Source organism: Hippoglossus stenolepis, chromosome 3 (assembly GCF_022539355.2).
Source record: "Hippoglossus stenolepis isolate QCI-W04-F060 chromosome 3, HSTE1.2, whole genome shotgun sequence".
NCBI classification, from domain to species: domain Eukaryota; kingdom Metazoa; phylum Chordata; class Actinopteri; order Pleuronectiformes; family Pleuronectidae; genus Hippoglossus; species Hippoglossus stenolepis.
In genome coordinates, this window is record NC_061485.1 from 24,227,476 (window position 1) to 24,247,845 (window position 20,370).

General features: G+C 41.3%; 1 protein-coding gene across 2 annotated transcripts; it reads left to right on the plus strand.

Moving 5' to 3' along the window:
* The first annotated feature begins 288 nt into the window (after positions 1 to 288).
* mst1rb (macrophage stimulating 1 receptor b) lies at positions 289 to 19,106 on the plus strand. Of its 2 annotated transcripts, none has more exons than XM_035153343.2 (21): positions 289 to 662; positions 4,646 to 5,951; positions 9,447 to 9,623; positions 9,715 to 9,837; positions 10,648 to 10,818; positions 10,916 to 11,076; positions 11,440 to 11,575; positions 11,717 to 11,853; positions 12,175 to 12,354; positions 12,594 to 12,693; positions 12,777 to 12,995; positions 13,277 to 13,423; positions 13,691 to 13,844; positions 14,032 to 14,121; positions 14,227 to 14,439; positions 14,565 to 14,645; positions 14,940 to 15,121; positions 15,232 to 15,341; positions 15,479 to 15,644; positions 16,553 to 16,689; positions 17,825 to 19,106. In XM_035153343.2, exons 2-21 carry the CDS (start codon positions 4,746 to 4,748, stop codon positions 18,054 to 18,056), a joined length of 4,122 nt encoding a protein of 1,373 aa, XP_035009234.1. In that variant the 5' UTR covers positions 289 to 662; positions 4,646 to 4,745; the 3' UTR covers positions 18,057 to 19,106. The 2 variants fall into 2 exon arrangements, with proteins under 2 accessions (XP_035009234.1, XP_035009236.1); XM_035153345.2 differs by having other exon boundaries at positions 14,230 to 14,439.
* Positions 19,107 to 20,370: the final 1,264 nt, after the last annotated feature.

Sequence of the window (20,370 nt, forward strand, 5' to 3'; positions counted from 1 at the left end):
ATGATACAAACAGTGTAAGTGAGGACAGGGGGGGGGAACTCATGCAGCTTATTCAAAAATAATCATCATTACTATTATTATTATTATTGTTTTTGCTACTTGTAGTATTATTAAGATAATTATATTTATTATTATTATTATTATTATTAATAATAATAACTGGTGCTGATTCTGCTCCAGGTTTCTTACAGGTAAAGGGGAGTTTTTCTCTCTCCACAGTTACCACGGTGTTTACTCGTTTCTCTTTTACAGCCCATCTTAAGGTCTCAACTCTACTGTGAGAAGTGCCTTGAGATAATGCATGTTGGGATTTGGCGCTATACAAATGAAATTGAATTGAATGTACGTTCCTCTGGAAGGTGCGTAAAGCAACTCAATGCGGGTTAATTGGGTTTGTGGTTGGATGCAGCAGTGATCCGTCAGCCCGGAGCTGAGGGGAGGAGCTGAGGCGCAGGAGATAGAGTCACACCGGCAGCTGAGGTCAGATCCTCCACCAGCACAGCGTTCCTGTCAGGAGAGGAAGGGCTTTCAATCTTTGATCATATGTAATCGTGTCATCTGCTGTGATCAGTGATCGATCATCCCTGCGCTCTTCTACAGGCAGACAGGGCGCAGAGGAGTCAGGGGTTACTTCCCTGAAGCGCAGTCTCTAACCTGCACAGGTAAGATTTCACACACACACACACACACACACACACACACACACACACACACACACACACACACACACACACACACACACACACACACACACACACACACAGCGGCATGATGTGCCACACACTCCTGGCAGAGCTGAGTCTGTCTGTGGGAGCTCCACACATAATCAGTGAGAAATTAAAATGTCCTCAAATGCACTCAGGTAAGTTTAATGTGTTACTGAGAATAAAGTTTGAATTATAATGTAAACTGAGATGTTGAGTTCATTGTAGTTAAATATGTGTGGTATGTCAGTGAGAAAGCTATGATGACCACCGCTATAAAGAGGTCATTGACAGTTTAATTGGCTTTTCCATTTATAATGTGAGCGAAAATATTCAATATGACATTAAAAATTAATATTTCCAATTAGATTTTTATTGGATTCATTTGAGTACATTTCTGCCAGTGGGTGTAATAGACAGCCCTGCCTGGCTGTTATCATACCTAAAGCTCACTGAGCAAGGAGTTATCCAACCTTTCAGGTTTTGTGCAGCTGTTGAGTGAAATAACATCTTACATGTGGACTGGAGCCAGTGTGCGCTGGCACGATTCCACCGACTGTCTGAGTTCTGTACAGGAGCATGAATGGAGACTGAAGATTAAAAGAAAAAAGGGAAGCAGACTCAAAACGAGGCTGTTTCTGTGTAACATCAGTTTACACAATTGATTTTGGTTTTGAACCATGTTCAACCACTCAGATTCATCGCAGACTGTAGAAATAAGGTCAAGTATTACAAAAAATAAATAAAGTAAATGCAGACCAACCATCTGTCCACACTAACAGGTTCTGCTGCTTCTGCACATTCATTACCTGCCACTGAATCAATACGTCCCTCGGGTACAATATGTTTTTTACTATTGACTGTTTGCACAGCAGCTTGCATCTTAAAATCCCAGTGGATCTCTGTGCATTGATCAATGAGAGAGGGATGCTCTTTCTTAGTCTTATTACCTGCTGCCAAAGTGCCAGTGACCAAGGCATTGATCCATTTAAGTCAATGTTTGCATTCCTCTCACAGCAGTCCCACATGTCAGTGTTGTGGGGTCACTTTGCATTGTCTATTTAAAAAATAAAAACTGTTAATTCTTATTGACAAAAGATAAATAAAAAAAAAATCACAAAACAGAAGATAAATGTATGTAAATATGACACTGATTGCAACATTTGGTTTGATATTAGGTTTCCAGTGTAACTGCACCTTTAAATCACCTGAGTGAGAACTAACACTTGTCCTGAACCGGCCTGTAAATAATGTGATAGCACAGTGAATGGAAAGTCAATTTCAACCATTTGCTTTATTAACCATGAACGTGAACGAAGTCAATCAGTGCCATTACTATGTGTACACATGTCCTCTAACCTCAACCTCAGTTTCACACGGAGCAGCAAATGTTAAAATGTAACATCTATGAATAATTGATGCAACAACACCAGACACTGCAAACATTTCCACATGACTGTGAAGAGAGACATCATAAGTGCTGCTCTGTTCAGAGAATTTGTGTCAAAAAGAACTTTTCTCTTCTGTTAAATAAAATAATCAGAGTTGATGAAATTCTCCGGCATGAGTCGATGACCAGTTTCTTCGCTTCACCTAAGAAGGCACACGCCGTCTCTTGACCATCAGTCCATACACATCTTTCCCCCTGAACGGCACGTAGTGGTTGTGACAGGAATGCAAAGTAGAGAGGCCAACGGTACTTGAATGCAGCCTGACTGCCATGTGTCTGGTTAATCATCCACCAAACAAACGTCTGCTCTGGATGGAGAAAAAGCTCGGCGGTTGAAACATGGTTCCATTTGGTTGGTTGTTGTTCAGAGTTTGAAGGTACAGAAAAAAATCTCGTTTCTATTTAATAAATTAGTTGTCGAACCAAAGCCATGGAGTTGGTTTGTTCCTGCATAAAAGAACCTGACTCATATTTTTGGAAAAGAAGATGGGATGGCAGATTAACCAGAACAAACATAAGCAGACAGATATTAATGACCTGTGCAGGACGTTCTAATAAAAACAGTTTTATCAACAGTCTACTACAACACTGACCCCTCTTTGATTATGTAAACATTTTCTCTCAGCGTCTGTCGTGAGTCAGAGGAAGCTTTTATCTTTGTGACCACATGTTCTCTCATCATCATCTGGCTCCACCACGATGAGGATGTTTGTCCCCTCAGATCCCTCAGGATTCAACAGGAACATCATTAAGAAGACTCATTTTGGTTTCTAATGTTTCTTCACTTTTAAATAATGCACACTATTAGTTTGCATATTTCCCATGAATAACATTTTTCTGTCCGGTCTCATACAGTCATTTTATAGTGATGCATTGTTGTTTATTGTTGCATTTTGTTTCTTTACAGATACATTTTTTTAATTTTTATTTCAAACATGCTCAAAATAAAACCTCACCTAACATCAGACAGCCAGAAGTCAACCAGTACTCAGAGCAAAAATGGTTATTTGATTTATCATGAAATAGAAAAATCATTTATATAGAAAACTGTTGATGATAACTGTTAATCATTGCCAAAAAAAATGTATGTTATCAGATTGTTGGATGCAAAGTTTTTTCCCAGTCCCTAAAATAGTCAATTCTAAATCTTTGTGTTCTGACCGTTGGTATGGAAGTAAATCAGTCTCATCAGATTTTGAAATTTTAAAGCCTGTGAATTTCTAGCACTGATTTTTTTTACGTTGAAATTATGCATTTGTATTTGTTGCCACTGAATTTCAGTCTTCAAATTTTCAAAGTATAATATTCAACTGCAAAAATTCAGTTGCAAAAATTCAGATGCAAAAATTCAGTCGCAAAAATTCAGTCGCAAAAATTCAGATTAAACATCTGGGATACCAGGAAAAGCAATCGATAGTCTCACATCGAACCAAACCTCCGACCAATCAGGTCATGTGTCAGTGGTCATGTGATGTCAGGTGATGCTTGCGACAACGAGAAGCGCCACACTGTCAGCTACGCTACTAGACCGGTCATGGCATCAAACCAGCATGAGGTGTGGTTCGAGTGAGACTATCGATTGCTTTTCCTGGTATCCCGGATGTTTAATCTGAATTTTTGCATCTGAATTCTTGCAACTGAATTTTAGCAGTTGAATATTATACTTTGAAAATTTGAAGACTGAAATTCAGTGGCAAAAAATACAAATGCATAATTTCAAAGTAAAATAATTCAGTGCTAGAAATTCAAAGGCTTTAAAATGTCAAAATCTGATGAGACTGATTTACTTCCATAGTTGGTCAGATGTAAAAGACAACGTAAATATCTTCACTTCATTCCATACAATGCAATATCAATTAATAATTATTATACAGGACAATTGTGAAACACATTTACACTAAACATAATCTTTCCTTTACAGTTCTCCTATGATGGAATAATATTAACCAGCACAAGGTTTTCTGTGTGTTAATAACTTGACACAGAGAAGACAACTTTATAAGAAACTATGAAAATATATAATAAAACTGTAATGGTTTTAAAACTAGATTTGAAACAGCACCCCATCCATAAGATGAAAGATAGTTGATAGCTTATGCTGTGGTGAAAATTGATAACACATTTTTGATCAATCAAATTCAAATGATTAATTGATAGATTGATTGTAAATGATAATGGAGCAAACCTGCAGCCTTAGGACAGGCGAGGGCTGTTGCCTGCTTTGCTCAGTTGGTAATAAAGTCACACGCTTCTCCTGGCTATAGGTTCATGTTAACCAAACACATATGAGAGTGATGTTGATGTTCCCATATAACTCTTAAGAAGAAAGCAAATGAGTGTCTTTTCCAAAATGTTGAACTTTTATCAAAGTGCTCTCATATTCCCAAATAAATTTGAATGTTGTCTTTTCATACTTGTGATGAAATAATGAATTTCATAATGACTGAATGACCGAAAGTATTGTTTTTAATCTTCATTAATCCACATTCAGGCATCGTTGGCTGGTGTTAAAGATGATTTGGTCTCGACATCAGACCTGGAGGTAACCCCACATCGTCTGTACTGTTGCCCCCTTGCACCCCGAATTGGAGATGGTCCACTGGACCGCACAGTGGGGGGCATGTGTCTGGCTCCAGACTCTACTGGCCTTGGCCTTGGCCAACTGTCCCTCACTGGGCCAGAGTCCGGTCAACTACTCTGTGGTTTACACCATGCCCTTCTTCCAGGCCCAGGGCCCCATCCAGAACATTGTCAACAACTCGTTGTACCAGGAGGTGTATGTGGCCTCTAAGAATGTGATCGAAGCTGTGAACATAAGCTTGGAGAAGGTGTGGGAGCTCCACACTGGGCCGGCGGGAAGCCCAGAGTGTCAGATATGTAATTTGTGCAATGTTGATAAAGATCCCAACTTCCCAGAGGACACAAACAATCAGATCTTGTTGTTGGATACGCTCTTTATGTATTTATATTCATGTGGAAGTTCTCAGTATGGTGTGTGCTATTTCCACCAACTGAACTCAACTGGAGAGCCACCGTCTCTCTCTAAGTGTTTGTTCAGAAAGGATTCCAACTCTGCTGCCTACTGTCCAGACTGTGTGGCCAGTCCTCTTGGAACCAAAGTCACCATGGTTGAAGAGGGTCAAACCGTCTACTTCTTCGTTGCCACCACTGTAAATGACAGTGTGACCCAGCGTTATGGCAGGAAGTCTATATCTGTTCGTCGACCCCTGGCTACAGAAGATGGTTTCTACAGTGACGTCCGTAGCCTGACTGTCCTTCCTGGTCTCCGGAGGACATACCATATTGAATATGTTTACAGCTTTTTCACCCAGGAGTTTGTCTACTTCCTTTCTGTCCAGAGAGAGAGCCCTGATCAGGACTCATCTCCATTTCAGACTCGTCTGGGCCGTCTACCAAGGAATGAATGGGAAATGAAGAGGTATCGTGAGGTGATCCTGGAGTGTCGCTTTGAGCCAAAACGCAGAAGAAGGAACTTAGTCAGTGAACCCTACAAGGATGTTGTTTACAATGTTGTGCAGGCAGCGCATTTTGGCAAAGCAGGCAGGGAGCTGGCAGAGGAGTTGGGCGCTGAGGAGGAGGATGACATCCTTTATGGGGTTTTTGCAGTTACTGATGACAATGGGGTCACGGAGCATGACTCAGCCCTGTGCGCCTTCCCAATGGACAACTTGAACCACGCAATCGTCGATGGGGTGGATGACTGCTGTAAGTCTGGACCAGAGCAGCTCTCCAGAGGACTCTGCCACTTCCAGCCCTGTGAGAGCTGTCCACATGAGGTGAGTGTATCAGTCCACCAACACACAGCCATTACAAGAGGTTGCAAGTGATTAATATGGTCTCAAGTCTGCTTCAACCGGAAGAGTGTGAGTGAGATTTTTTTTTATACATACAGTTTTAAAAGAGGCAGACAAAAGAGAAAATAATAAATTCAGCTGTATGTGACTGACTTCATGGAGGGATCTTAAGAGTGGAAATAAGAGTAAGTGAATGTATTCCCAATAACCAATCACTGACTATCAAACTGACAGCTCAGCAATCACAAAAAACATCATAGCAACATTTTTGCACGCAATCATAAAACTATTTGCTGAAGTATTTTGATTGGGCCCATAAAAAATCGTACCATGTGAAAGCGTGCCTTTTTTTTAATCACATGCACAAACATGGAGGAGATGAACAATCCCACACCACTGAGACCCTGTGAAATCAGATCGTCTGAATGAACAGGGAAGGATTAAATGACTAAATATGTAATTACAGTTGTTTACTGGAAGAATGTTTCTAATCAACAATGACACATAGTATGATTTAGTTCTGTGATTGTCATGGGGAAATATCAGGTTATGAAATCAGGTAAACCCCTAAACAAAGCAACACCTTGCTCACAGTACCAGATTGATCCGCATCACTGCAGCAGACAGAGCCAAACATGAATATTAAAGTGAAACACAGTAGAAATGAAAGCGAAAGAGATTTTGACGTAGCACTCAGTCCCTCCAGCTGCATGTGTTTTATTGTCTGACTCATTGTTTTCCAAGATAAATCTGAAAAAAACTTTTTTTGCATTTTCTGCTTAAAAAACTGTATTTAAGTCTTGGCTTTTTGGGAATAACACTTCTTGCTTTCTTGAGAAAGATGAGAAGATAGATACACTGTCACGTCTGTGAAGGAAATATTAAACTGCAGCCATGAGACAGCTAGCTTAGCTTAGCTTAGCATAAAGACTGGAGACAAATAAATCAGTGAGACAGGCTCTGTTTAAATAAATAACACAAAATGCCCCTCAGCCCATCTAAAGCTCATAATGTGTTTTGGGGGAGTTATGTATTACACTGACTTATTTGGTAATCCTTGTAACGTTGCCAACAACCAGCGAAGACAAAGACAAAAACAATACTATGAGTTAAGTAATGAGCTTTACACGTGCTGGTAGATGGATTTGTACTCTTAAACAGAGATATCTGTTTTCCCCTGTTTCCTAGCTTTATTTTTTTGCTAAACTAAGCTAAGCTAGCTACCTACTGGCTCTAGTCCTATATTTTTCATACACTCAAGTAAGGTATCAATCCTCTCATCAGACTCCAGAGAGTAAAGTGAGTCCTCTGAAGGTCAAACTATTGCTTAGAAGAAGAGGCCATGTCCTACATTCCAACACTGTCAGTGGGTCATGGTGGGGAAGATTTGAAAGTGATAAGAACTGATTTAACTGATAAGTTGTTCATAAACATAATATAAAAAAATTGCTGCCTGAAATTTTACATTGACAGTTTTTATCCTTTTTTAAATGACATTTTAAATAACTTCATGCACATACTCCCCTCTTCACAGTGGGTCCAATCTTCTAGATGGCAACCTCATGAGAGGAATTTCTGAGATAGATTTCTGTAAAGTACTCGGTGTAAAATACAAGAAAACAGGGACAGAAGTTGTATTTTGGATAAAAAATAAAGTATGGAAAATAGGGAAGGATGGGAGTCAGGGTAGCTGCCATCAGGGCTTTTTTCTGCATCAGCTGAATGAATTTCCCAGGTCACACAGGAAGTCAGTAGTTTAAATAACCTCAAGATGTCATCTCATGTCAGCCAAAGAAGGTTTGCCTTCTTCCTGGTGTGAGTAAATTCAACACACTTGTATGCATTTGGATTTAAAGTGAGTTTCTAAATTCCTAGGAATACCTGCTATTTATTTCCTTACCCCATTACACATTTTTCATTATGATTGTCTTTTTTGGATGTTGCGTTATTCACTGTGCTGCTGGGAAAATAGTTTGGCAGCTTGTGGTAGGACATCCCACTCTCTAGTCACTAAAAGTAAATCCTTGCCAGTTTGAGAAGTTTCACATCATGTGGAAGATATAGAAATTCCCAGAATTGAGAAGCTGATGTTGAAGCTGCAGCCACAATTTCACAGTTTGTGTTTCTGAATTTATGACAAGGTAATGGATTTTGTGACTAAGACACAATGCTGTGAGGTCACGTCAGGGAAAGTTAAAAATTAACAAATGAACACCACTTTTGATTTCAGCCGTTACATTTACAGCTGATGAAGGTTTGGAAAAGGTTGAAACTAGCAGTTTTTAAAGTTTGGGCTGGACACACGCAGTTTTGCAATTTCTCAGTGCTTCTGGGGCTTCTTCCTTTTTGTTGCTTTTGGCTGCAGGACTGGATGTTGAGTAACCTCTCAGTCCAACTCAAATCCTCCATTCTCAGCAAAAAAACACAAGACAACTGAGCTGCCAACATCATCACTGGCTCACAGATACTTAAGCTTTTTAGCAGGTAATCCAAATATTGAGACATTGGATGTTCAGTGGATTGCATTTCCTTTTACCAACAAAACAAACATAACGTGTTTACTCTTTGGTTTTATATTTTAGTCTTATGGATATAATAAGCCAGTGTTTACACAAAGACTCCCTTAAATCAAACAATGTTCCACCCTGTCTATAACTGTGATAATCTTACTGTTGCTAATACAGCAGGATCATCTACCACGGCCTTGAAATAATAAAATGATCTTGTCATCATACCATACTCACTGTGTGCTTCTGGTGTGCCATAGGCTGTGTTTCTCATGGTTCCCATGGTGACCAGGGCAGCTCACAACATGTGCTCAAAAGAAAACAGCTGCTGTGTCTCCCTACATCTGTAAATATTACCGTCTGATCCAGGAGCAGCTGAGCAATAAATGAAGCTGCATTACTTATATGATTGGATGATGGAGAATTGTAGTAGTAACACAAAACTCAAGTTTAGTTGTCACTCATTTAAAATGAAAATGTAGTAATGAATATATACATTTTTTATCAGTTGATGCAGATGGAGGCTGCTCAGTTGTCACGAGTGAGCCGGGGGACAGCACTTTGACAAAACCACTGCTAAGTCTTTTAGACTAACTCATACTAACAACTGAGCAAACATCATTGACTTATGAAGACAGTGTAATACTGATGGAAGCTACAGAAAGAGCTAGTAAATGGATTTAAGTTAACATGGTTTGTCTACTTCTTCACCTTGAGTTGGGATTATATTATCAAACTACAAGAATAAACTCCATGTGTCTAATTGTTTTTTTTATATTATTTGTTATTGGTGTTTTTTTTACTTAATACATGACAGAATTTTATACACACTGAAACCATAGCACCACAGTAGCTCTGCTGTATTTAAAGCCATAACCTCTTCTTGAAACCACATTTTAATCTAGATAAACATGTCTAATAATACTTTTTCTACTTCCTGGTCCTCTGCTGCCTGTGACCATGTTACTAGAGCATGGAGAACAACGCCACATGCAGAGATCATCCCACCATGGTGTCAAAGCCCTACTACAGAGTGGACCTCTTCAACAGGCAGATGACAGACGTCCTGCTCACCTCTCTGCTGGTCACTACCATAGAAAACAAGACTGTGGCCCATATTGGCACCTCAACTGGACGCCTGCTACAGGTTTACAGCAAGCATCAATACATTTATGATTTTTATCTGTTGTTTTTGTATTTGACCTACTGTTAATAATCTGTTGTGTCTGTGTCGGCAGCTCGTGCTGACGAGATCCAGTCCTATTATATTTGCAAATTATTCGTTGGAGGAAAACCGGAGAGTCTCGTCCATTGCTGCTGTTTATTCATCAGATTATCTTCTGTTCGTGGTTGGAGACAAGGTAACGCAGCAATCCCATGCATTTAAATCAGGAGAGGACAGAACAGAGAGGAGAGTGTGACATTGTGAGTCGAGTCACGTCCTAACCCTATGATGCTCTGGAGACCTGTCCAGGTTGTTTTCCTCCCTGGCTGCAGGCATCTGAGACCTCGTCACCCTGAGGATCAATGAGTGGCCAAAGAAGCTCGATAAACTTATGCAGAGTGGATATTATGTGTAGAGGCTGGATCACTAATCACGTTCTTAACATACTCCTGTGGGATGTTAGGAATATTACCTTGTGTGAGTGAGATTTGGAGACTTAACCTCTATGCAGATTAACAGTGGTAATACACTTACAAGATGCCTGGTTGACGTGTCTTTCTTGCATTGATGCTGTTGCTGTGTAGTGAGAAGATTCAACACATAGTTTTATTCAAATTGAATAGTTAAATTATTCATCTGTTATCAAAGAGTTTACTTCAGCACCAGGAGCAGTTCATGTGACTTGTAAAACAGACGGATGCTGAATGAGGATCAGTTTCAGTTTCCATGTTTCCATTTGCAATGGAAGGAAATTAATTATTAAGTAGTTCAGTGAAAGTCTAACAATTAGATTTAAATGAGCTGCATTTTTCTATTCTTGCACGTTAGAGGTTTTTATGTAAATCTGATATTCGGGATGTTATCATCTTTCTGAATTACATATACATAATTCAAGAAAAGATTCCAGTATCACCATCTATACGATATATTAATAGCCACATTAATATGAGCTAGCACAGGGCAGCTGGGGATTTTTTCACCTGAAAAATGCTTATCTCTGCTTCAGATGATTCAGGTGCCCCAGAGAGGGCCGGGCTGTCAACACTTCCTGACTTGCGCCATGTGTCTGACGGCCCCTAAATTTATGGGCTGTGGCTGGTGCTCTGGAGTGTGTTCCTGGGAGAGCGAGTGCCCCAGTCGCTGGAGGAACGAGTCCTGTCCACCTGGAATCACTGGGGTGAGGTTTGTTCTGTAATCCAGGAGACGAGCATCCCTCAGCTCATAGAAACATTTCATTTCAATGTGGTACTGTACATTCTGCTTTATTGATGCAGTTCTTTCCACGGACTGCTCCTCCCGATGGTCAAACAGAGCTAACAGTGTGTGGATGGGAGTTCCAGTCGCCCTTAAGACGCGCCATCACCTCCAGAACACATCAGGTTCGACTGGGACAGGCCGCCTGCACTGTGCTTCCAGTCAAAAGCAACAACACACAGTGAGTGACCAAGGACTTGATCTTTTTGGTCTGGTATGATCTGTTCATATTATAGTCATTTTGTGAAAAGAAATCCTCCCTTAGGATTATCTTGTGCTGTTAAAACAAATAGATACAGATACATAGTGCAGATACATTCTTTCCTTTATTAAATTCAACAACAAGCTCTTTTGACACCAAGCAGTGGATTGATTAAACTTGAAATCTATATTTTGCAGCAAAACGAACAAAATGCTATTGCTCTCTTCTGCTGCTGTTTCAAGTCCAGCAGTTTTAATTCACTATGAAATGAAATTGGTGTTGCAGTGACTCTATAAATGCAGCAGACATGCTGACACATGTGCTTTCTGTGGTGTTCTTCAGTCTGGTTTGTAAGATTCGCTCTGGGGCCACTGAGCTGTCGAAACCAGTCAACATTACAGTGGAAGTGCACGAGGGCAAGGTGGAGGGACGCTACTCTATTGATGGGAAAGCAGAAATGCCAGGGTTCACATTTGTGGTAATCTTGGCTTTTATCAGACACAGCACGACAATACAAATACCAATTGAAGATATAAGTTATTTTCATTTAATTTTCAACCACTTTTTCTTTAATCCTTTTACTTTATGAAAATACTTTGATACTCTGATGTTACTCCAGATTCCTAACATCACAGAAATCCAGCCCAACTATGGGCCTCGTGTTGGGGGCACACTCATCACAGTGACTGGGCCTCACTTGGATGCTGGGAAGACCAGGAAAGTCACTCTCAATGACGTTCCCTGTCCCATAACGAGGTCTGGAAATACATGTTTTATATGCATTCATCCATCTTACCCTATAAACACTGTTCTTATACTGCCTCATGTTGTTCCTTTGCTTTCTGGAGATCAGGAGGAGTCACTGCTCAGAATGTTGTCATGACCTATTAAGCACGTTCCAACCTGTGTAGAATAATTATTAAGCATGGTTTGCGAAACTACGCTAAGAGGTCTCCGCATCCAGAGACTGACTCAGACATGAACTATTTCTTACTGTAATCTTTTAAGAGTCCAGCTTTTTGATCTGAAGTTGTCTCTATCAAGGTGTGTAATTCACATACCTGTGTCTCTCTGCAGGGTCACTAAGCCAAAAGGCATCGTGTCATCCATCATTTGTCTGTCCCAGCCCATCTCAGAGGTGAGGGATGTCCCCCTGAGTGTTTTCATCGACAAGTCTCCTGTCCTCACCACAAAGGTGTTTTACTACAAAGAAAACCCAAAGATTACAGCTGTCCTGCCCGACTGTAGCTTTGACAGGTACATCAGGGACACATCCAGCACTTACAGCTCCTCTGTACATGCACTCTGTTTCATCCTCTCTTTTGTTCCTGTGACATTTCTGATAAATGTAGTTTGAGTTTTCTCTGTAATTCAACTGATTTTATCCAGACATAAGATGGCATACTCTCATTTTAATGTGGAACTTACTCAGTTGTAGGAGAAAATGATTTCCTTTGTTCAGCCAGGATGAAAACCATCATTTATCTCCACTGTAGGGGGTCAAAGATCGTCATTGAAGGGGAGAACCTGGATTCTGTTTATCGCACCACCATCCGCTTTAAACCCAATGAGAGCCACCTGAAACCTATGACAAGGGTAAATTGTTGATCCTAAAGTGCAGTAGAAACACTATTTTGAATCAGTGATAGTTTTAGTACTACCTGACTGTTGTGTTTCAGGAGTGCATTGGCAAGTCCTTGCCCACGAAGATGGAGTGCGTCACTCCCGTGTTCCCCAGGGATGAGACGGAGGAGGGAGAGCTTTCTTTTGACATGGACGGAGCGGTGGGACTGTGGAACAAAGAGTTCTCCTACCACCCCTATGGCGAGCCCATCCCGTTTGAAACAGAAGGACACGTGCTCAGTTTGTACCCTGGGTTCGATGAAGTGTCACTACATGTAAGAGATAGCTGTGGGGGGAGGTGTTTGCATTTGAATTAATGACAAAATAATTGTGAATTTGTAATATTTACAGTGGTGGAGGAAGCACACAAACATTTTAGAGTAAATGATGTAACACTAAAAATAAAAGTCCTTGCTTTAAAAAATTCCGACAGTAATAACGTTTAAAATACTTGCTGAATGTAGCCTATTCCCTAATGTAACAGAATATTTATAATAGATATTTTTAAATGACGAATTTAATGTCTCAGATCTTAATTCCACCTCTCTGTCCACAGCACCAAAAGCTGAACCTGGTGAGCTCCTGTATGACCATCATCATGACGGTGGCAGGCGTTGATTGTGACGCCAAAGTCCTGGACAATGAGATCACATGCAGGATCCCTAAAAACATGACCATCCCCAGTGAGGGACTACCAGTGAAGGTGAGTCAGGCTGGAGGTGGACATGATGAATAACTGACTGGGTGCATGTGGACGATGTGTAATTCCCATGCTTGGCCAGTGATCACTCCCTGTACACCGTGCAACTAACCTGTTACGCAGCCATAGGAATACGTTTGGCGGCAGAGAAACCTACACATAGCACGTTTGATGATTGATGTGTGACAGAAAACACAGCAGGTCACAGCCAAGTTAGTGGGCCATTTGAAAAAATACCTGTGATACTGTAATGTGTTGTCTGTTCTCTAGATCTCCATCAACAGGCAGGTCCACAACGTGGGCACAGTAGTGCGAGTGAGTAACCACTACATGGTGGGGATTGTTCTGGGGATCCTGGCGGCTCTGGTGGCTGGTGCTGTCCTGGCCTTTGTTGTTATGAAACACTTGAGGAAGAAGAAGAAAGGTGGGCTCCTCTCTGGTTTGGTTATGTGAACATTGATCAAACCTGTTTTTACAACGGCTGCCGGTTGGAATTTTAGATAAATGACACAAGTCTTTCAAGTAGAACATCTCTAGTGTTGCAGAGGATGTGGGTGTTCTTCCGCCGGGGTTGATCATTAAAAAAAAAGGTGTTGTGAAATGTGTTGCAGCCTCCATGGTAGAGATGCATTTGGCCCACAGTGCTAACCGCTCTGGATCAAATAATGTAGAGCTGTCATCAACGGGGGATTACAGGAGAGGTGACTGTCCAGCTATGCACTTTAATAATGCAGAGCAAATTTGCTTCTGACACACATTCCTATGCAATCATCAATTATAAACTCCTCTCTCTGGAATTTTGCCAGCAGTGTCCCGGAGTTCTCCCTCCAGCCTGGGTCCGGTGGTGTTCCCCAGGCTGGGCTACGCTGCATGCAGCATCGATCGCTCTCTCACTCCCCTCATGCCTCCAGAGAAAATCTCCATCTCCAGTTTCAGGCCAGAGCTGCTGGAGGAAGTGAAGGATGTTCTCATTCCTGCCGACATGCTGATTGTGCAGCACCACAGGATCATAGGGAAGGGTAAGATGCCCCTCTGTCATTTTTTCTGAAATATAAACCTTAATTGTGGAGTCTTGTGAAAGCTGTATCATCGAAAGAGCAGCCGTAGTCCTCTTGTCATTCATTCTTGGTTCTTTTTCCTGCAGGTCATTTTGGCACTGTCTATCATGGCTACTTCACAGACCACAACAACAGAGAAATCCACTGTGCAGTCAAGTCTTTGAATAGTGAGTCACAACTCAGTTGATTTATGGGCCTTAGGAATGCACAATAAATTCTCTTCAGTTCCTCTGCTGCGGAATAAATTGCCTCAGGATTTCTGATACTCTCTGAGAACCTTTAAAAGCAGCTTTCCACAATTGGGATTTCAGTGTCCCTCTTCCTTCGGATGTGTGTCCAGAATGTTTAAGTGTGTGTTTGTGTGTGTGTGTGTTTGTGTGTGTGTGTGTGTGTGTGTGTGTGTGTGTGTGTGTGTGTGTGTGTGTGTGTGTGTGTGTGTATGTGTGTGTGTGTGTCTTCAGGAATAACAGATGTGGAGGAGGTGGAGCAGTTTCTGAAGGAAGGCATCATAATGAAGGGTTTCCACCACAGCAATGTGCTGTCTTTGCTGGGCATCCTCCTGCCACAGGAAGGGCTCCCTCTGGTGGTGCTGCCGTACATGAAGCACGGGGACCTGCGACACTTCATACGCTGCGAGAAGAGGGTACAACAGCGGCATTAAAACAGTGGAAATTAATCATATAGTTTATGTACAGTACATTTGCAACTGTTTTAATCCAGGGTCTTCGTTGTGTGTTTGTGTGATTTGTTCAGAACCCCACTGTGAAGGACCTGATTGGCTTCGGGCTGCAGGTTACAAAGGGGATGGAGTACTTGGCTCAGAAGAAATTTGTACATAGAGATCTTGCAGCACGCAACTGCATGTGAGTCACTGACAGAGAATTCAGAGAATTCATTCACTGTCATTAGGCCTAAATAACTCTGATCTTTGTGTAGAGAGATGCTTCATTGTACAAAATGTGTTAAGGTCGTCACATCCACTTACTTCTTCTGTCCTCAGGCTGGACGAGTCGTACACAGTGAAGGTGGCAGACTTCGGTATGGCCAGAGACGTTTTTGACAAGGAGTATTACAGTGTTCAGGACCACAGGAAGGCCAAGCTGCCTGTCAAGTGGATGGCCATCGAAAGTTTGCAGACGCAGAAATTCACCTCCAAGTCAGATGTGGTGAGCGAGTGAAGATCAAAACATAGTTATCAGTTTTAATTATTTATTTTAATACTATGAAAATAGGGAGTGAAAAACAGTTCCTGGTTTCTCTCCTCTCACCCCAACCAGCCCAGGCAGATGGCCACACACCCTGAGTCTGGTTCTGTTGGAGGCTTCTTCCTGTTTTTCCCTCCCCACTGTCACAAAGTGTATTCTGGAAATCATTTGTTTTCTCCCTATAATATTGTGAGGTCTCAAACTAAATAAAATTTAATAGAATTGTGAAAATTAGCATGATCTGGAAAGGGAGTAATGTGTGTCAGTTCAGTGGTTGAGGTGTAAAAATACATGTTGCTTTTTTTTAGTGACAAGAGGTTTTGGAGAGGTGGCTTTGTTTTGAGGGGTCACAAGCTAAATATGTATGGTGTATGGGTAATTTGTGCTCCACTTGCCTTTTTTATTTCACACCAAATCTTGTTTTGCTTTAGACCACCAAACGGGAAACTGTATAGTTATACAGATTTGTTGTAGTTCCACCATTCTAAACTTAGCCAGTCTCATTACTATCCTTATTGTATGTCCGTCCAAGGCTGTAATCCTTTCCTTGCTCGAGATATTTCCATTTAGCCATCATCCCAGCATTCACATGTCGGCTCTGAAAGGGGGGATAAAGATATTTGCTCATAACCTCCCATTATAGTAACGTAATCATATCTGGGGAAGTGATGAAGTTGGAGCCTAGACACTAAGCTCCAACTATGTTCTGCTGCTGTAATAAACATTTCAGAGTGACTGAAATAAGCATTTTTAAGCTTTTCTTTAAATATGTGCAAAATCATGACACAAAATCATGACCAGTCAACAGCTACTCGATGGTAATTCAGGCCTGTGTTTGGTACTTATAATTTCCACCTCTCTTGATGCAGTGGTCTTTTGGTGTGCTGATGTGGGAGATGCTGACCAGAGGAGGGAGCCCCTACCCAGAGGTGGACCCCTATGACATAACACATTACTTGCTCAAGGGCAGGAGGCTACCGCAGCCACAGTACTGCCCTGACCCTTTGTAAGTATAACGTAAATATTGGTCAGCTTGTCGATGTACTCTAAAAAAAAGCTGGGATTGTAATTTGATGATGTTTTTAAGTTTGGATTCATCAACTTTATAACTTTAAGGGCAACAATACATAACTACAATAACAAGAACCTAGATTTACAAATTAGAACGGAAAAGTTAACAGCACAAAGTCCAAGTAGTAATAACAAGTTTTTGAATGGTCACTCAGTAGTGTGAAAACCGAAAATTGTCCACTACTTGTTATTACAACATGGTTAAGCAATGCTGTTTGGGAGTTAATGTTTATGTCTGCCTCTGAGGTGACTTATTTTACACACACACACACACACACACACACACACACACACACACACACACACACACACACACACACACACACACACACACACACACACACACACACACACACACACACAGTGGAGTGACTTTACAACAATAAGCCAACATATTTGCTTTTTTAATCATAAATCCCTTGCTCAGCAACTTCAGAGAATAAATCAACCATTCATACACCTTGTTCACTGAGGCCTTGTCACACATCCCATCCAATGCAGGTTAAGGGCTCATGTTGTCACACACAGACCCATGTAGAACACCAGGAATAGTCGCTGATAGTTAAGAGGATGGAGCCAGCAGCCACTTTAGCAGTGTTTCCAGTGCAGGAACTTTTCCCCAACAGTAGGAACCTTTGCAGGTACTCGTTTTGTTTCCAAAACGGGAACCAGGGTCTAAATAAAGCACCTGGTTAATCGTTTTGCATAAAGACAGTTAACAGGGGGAAACTGCCTGCCTGACAAAGGTCACAAAATCTGCCCACCAGCACCTCTGAAACTCACTTATCAACAAACTATATCTAGTTTGTTTAATCCATACAAAGAGCACCGATAAAATAATTATTTATTATTTTTAGAAGCAGCAGCCTTCAGACAGGTCAAAACACCTGAACTCGGCTAAAAGGGAACATGACCTATTTTGTTTTCATTTTTAACAAGGTGACTAAGTATGAAAGTCACTTTAGATGATCATTATGCCACCAAGGAAAGAGTTAAGAAAATCTTTAGTAGTCTATAAAAGAGAGAAAGTTGCTCATTTGCTCTTCACTCAGACTGCCCATGTTTTCCAGGTATAGCATTATGCTCCAGTGCTGGGACCCCGACCCAGATCTGAGGCCCAGCTTCGCCACGTTAGTGACGGCCGTCTCCACCATCTTGTCGGGCCTGGAGGGAGAACACTACATCAGTCTGAACGTCACCTACGTCAACCTGGACCAGCCGCGGCCCTACCCAGCCCTCACAGAGTCTGCTGACGAATGTGACTCCACAGACATGGAAGACTCCGGCTCAGTCTCTTCCTGATTGGCTTTGAGTTGGTATTGGTGCTAAAAGAAAGAGCAGAAAATAAACTCTGCAAGGTCTCGACAGTGTCTTATGTACATGTATATGCTGAACGTCTGGTAGAACGCTGCTTTCAGGTGACTTAGCACGAGCCCAGGCAGCCATATTGGAGGACCAATGCTTTGTCAACAATTAATTTAAAACAGCATTTCACCATAAATGTTTTTTTTTTAAATATATTTTTGGGGCTTTTTATTGTATTTAATGGATAGGACAGTAGTTAGCTAGTGAAAGGGGGGAAAGAGAGAGAGTGGGGGAAGACATGCATAAATGCCTCTGCTGGTTGAGGCCTTGCCTTGTTTGGGCAGCTCTACCAGGTGAGCTGTACCCCACCATATATGTTTTAAATAGACATTAAAATTGGTATGTTATATTTCACTTAAAAAAAAGATAATATCATGATACCTCTAGCTTCTTAGCTATTCAAACAAGATAAGTCTTGTGGCTAACACTTGTTATCCCTTAATTAGCTCATTAGCATTACTTATATCTGCCTGCAGGTTAGCTTGCTAACAGATTTTTTCAGATTAACCGTGTAAGTGTTTCAAATACTATTTTGCCTATAAAGACACAGACTATATGGGTCTTAACAGGCAACTGAATCTGACCTGTTCTTAGTGTTCCTGGTATTTCTCTGGTATTAATGTAAACTTTATAAATGTACAGACAGTTCTTCCATGTGCGAGTCTAACAGTGTTGGTTACAGTGTTGACGAGAAGAGACACAAGAAGCAGAAATATGATGAAGTAAAATCCAGTGGCACATTAGCTTTGTGTTGCCACCTACAACATTGTGTACTGTTACAGTAGCATAGGCCTTGTGTATTTATGTTTAGGTACGACATCCTCACATTTGATTAATTTCTTTAAAGTGTAGTGATTGTTCTGTATATACAGTATATTGGATCACATTTCTCAAGGTTCTGAAACCAATCTGACGTCACTCGATTGTATTTCTGACACAATGTCTTTGAGAGAGTATGATGAATTAAAATATTTATTTGTTTATAGATTTGTTATCATGCTTTGGACTTCGACTAATGCGCCATTTTCAGTCTCACAGTCAAGTATGTTTTTGTAGCTGCTGTGTAAATGAACTGGTGTCACTCGTCTTTGTCGCGGATCTCCACTAGAGGTCAGTGTTTGTTGAAAGTTCCCAGCAGCCCCACTGATCCACTCCTGAAGATGGTCCCAACTTCCCTCTTTTCCTCTTTCATCGGCCCTGCATTCAGACATTTGTGAGGAGCAAATAACTGCATTTTCAATTAAATGACCTGAAGAAACAGTCAACACAGAGAAACAATCTGTCAAATGGACCAAACAAAATCTCACCAGCTGACAGTGGCAACTCCCAGTGCTGCACACAGTCGCACACACAACAAGCGCACTTCCCCCTCAACAAAAACCAGAGTCAAATAAAACCAGAGGGAGGAAAGCATCATAAAGTTTTCTCTTTTTTCTTGCTGCCAAAGAACAAAAGTCAGTCCCCGCGTGGTGGGGCCTTTGATATATAGAGAGAGTGAGCCCAGCTTATGTTGTCAAAATGTGTGTGTTTGTGTGTATGGCCAGGTTTTGCAGGATAGAGCCCACAGGATACACAGCAGAGTCAAGACAGCCATAATCCCTTCTTCCTCTGCATCCCTTTCTCTCTGTGTCTCCTGGGCCCTGTTGTATTATGTGGGCTATAGAAAGGGTGCAGACTGCTCCTGTCACTTGTGTGACCATCTCAAGGCTGGAGAGCTCAGGAGAGCTCAGGAGAGCCAGGCTCACACTTTTGAAGTGTAGCTCGCAGACATTAACATTCATTTTCTCCTTTTCGTCCTCTGTAGTGAATCTTTGTATGGACTTCAAACAAGCACCGAGCCATAAGGCAGTCGATGTGGGTTGATCACGATGCAGGGAGTGTGTGCGATTTATGTGTGCCGGTATGCTGTATGTGTTATATGGCAGCCTCATCAGAACATGAATAACCAGTGCTTGACTGCTGAAGTTTGGAGAGAGGAAAAGCAATCTGCGAGATTGGCCGCCTGAACAACACTTTTGAAAGTGGAAGGCTAATTATTTCCATTGCTATGTGATGATGGCAGACCCTCAAATAAACATAAATAAGTGCTGGAGCTGAACTGGGAGCTCTTGGATTCTGTTCCAGTAGGATCTGGCATAAGAGGCCTCCTGTGAAAACCCTTATAGAAACACTGACTCTCATCATATATACAGCCGGAAACAACTCAAATGACAAGAAATAGAGGTATTTTCAGACAAACTGAGCATAATAA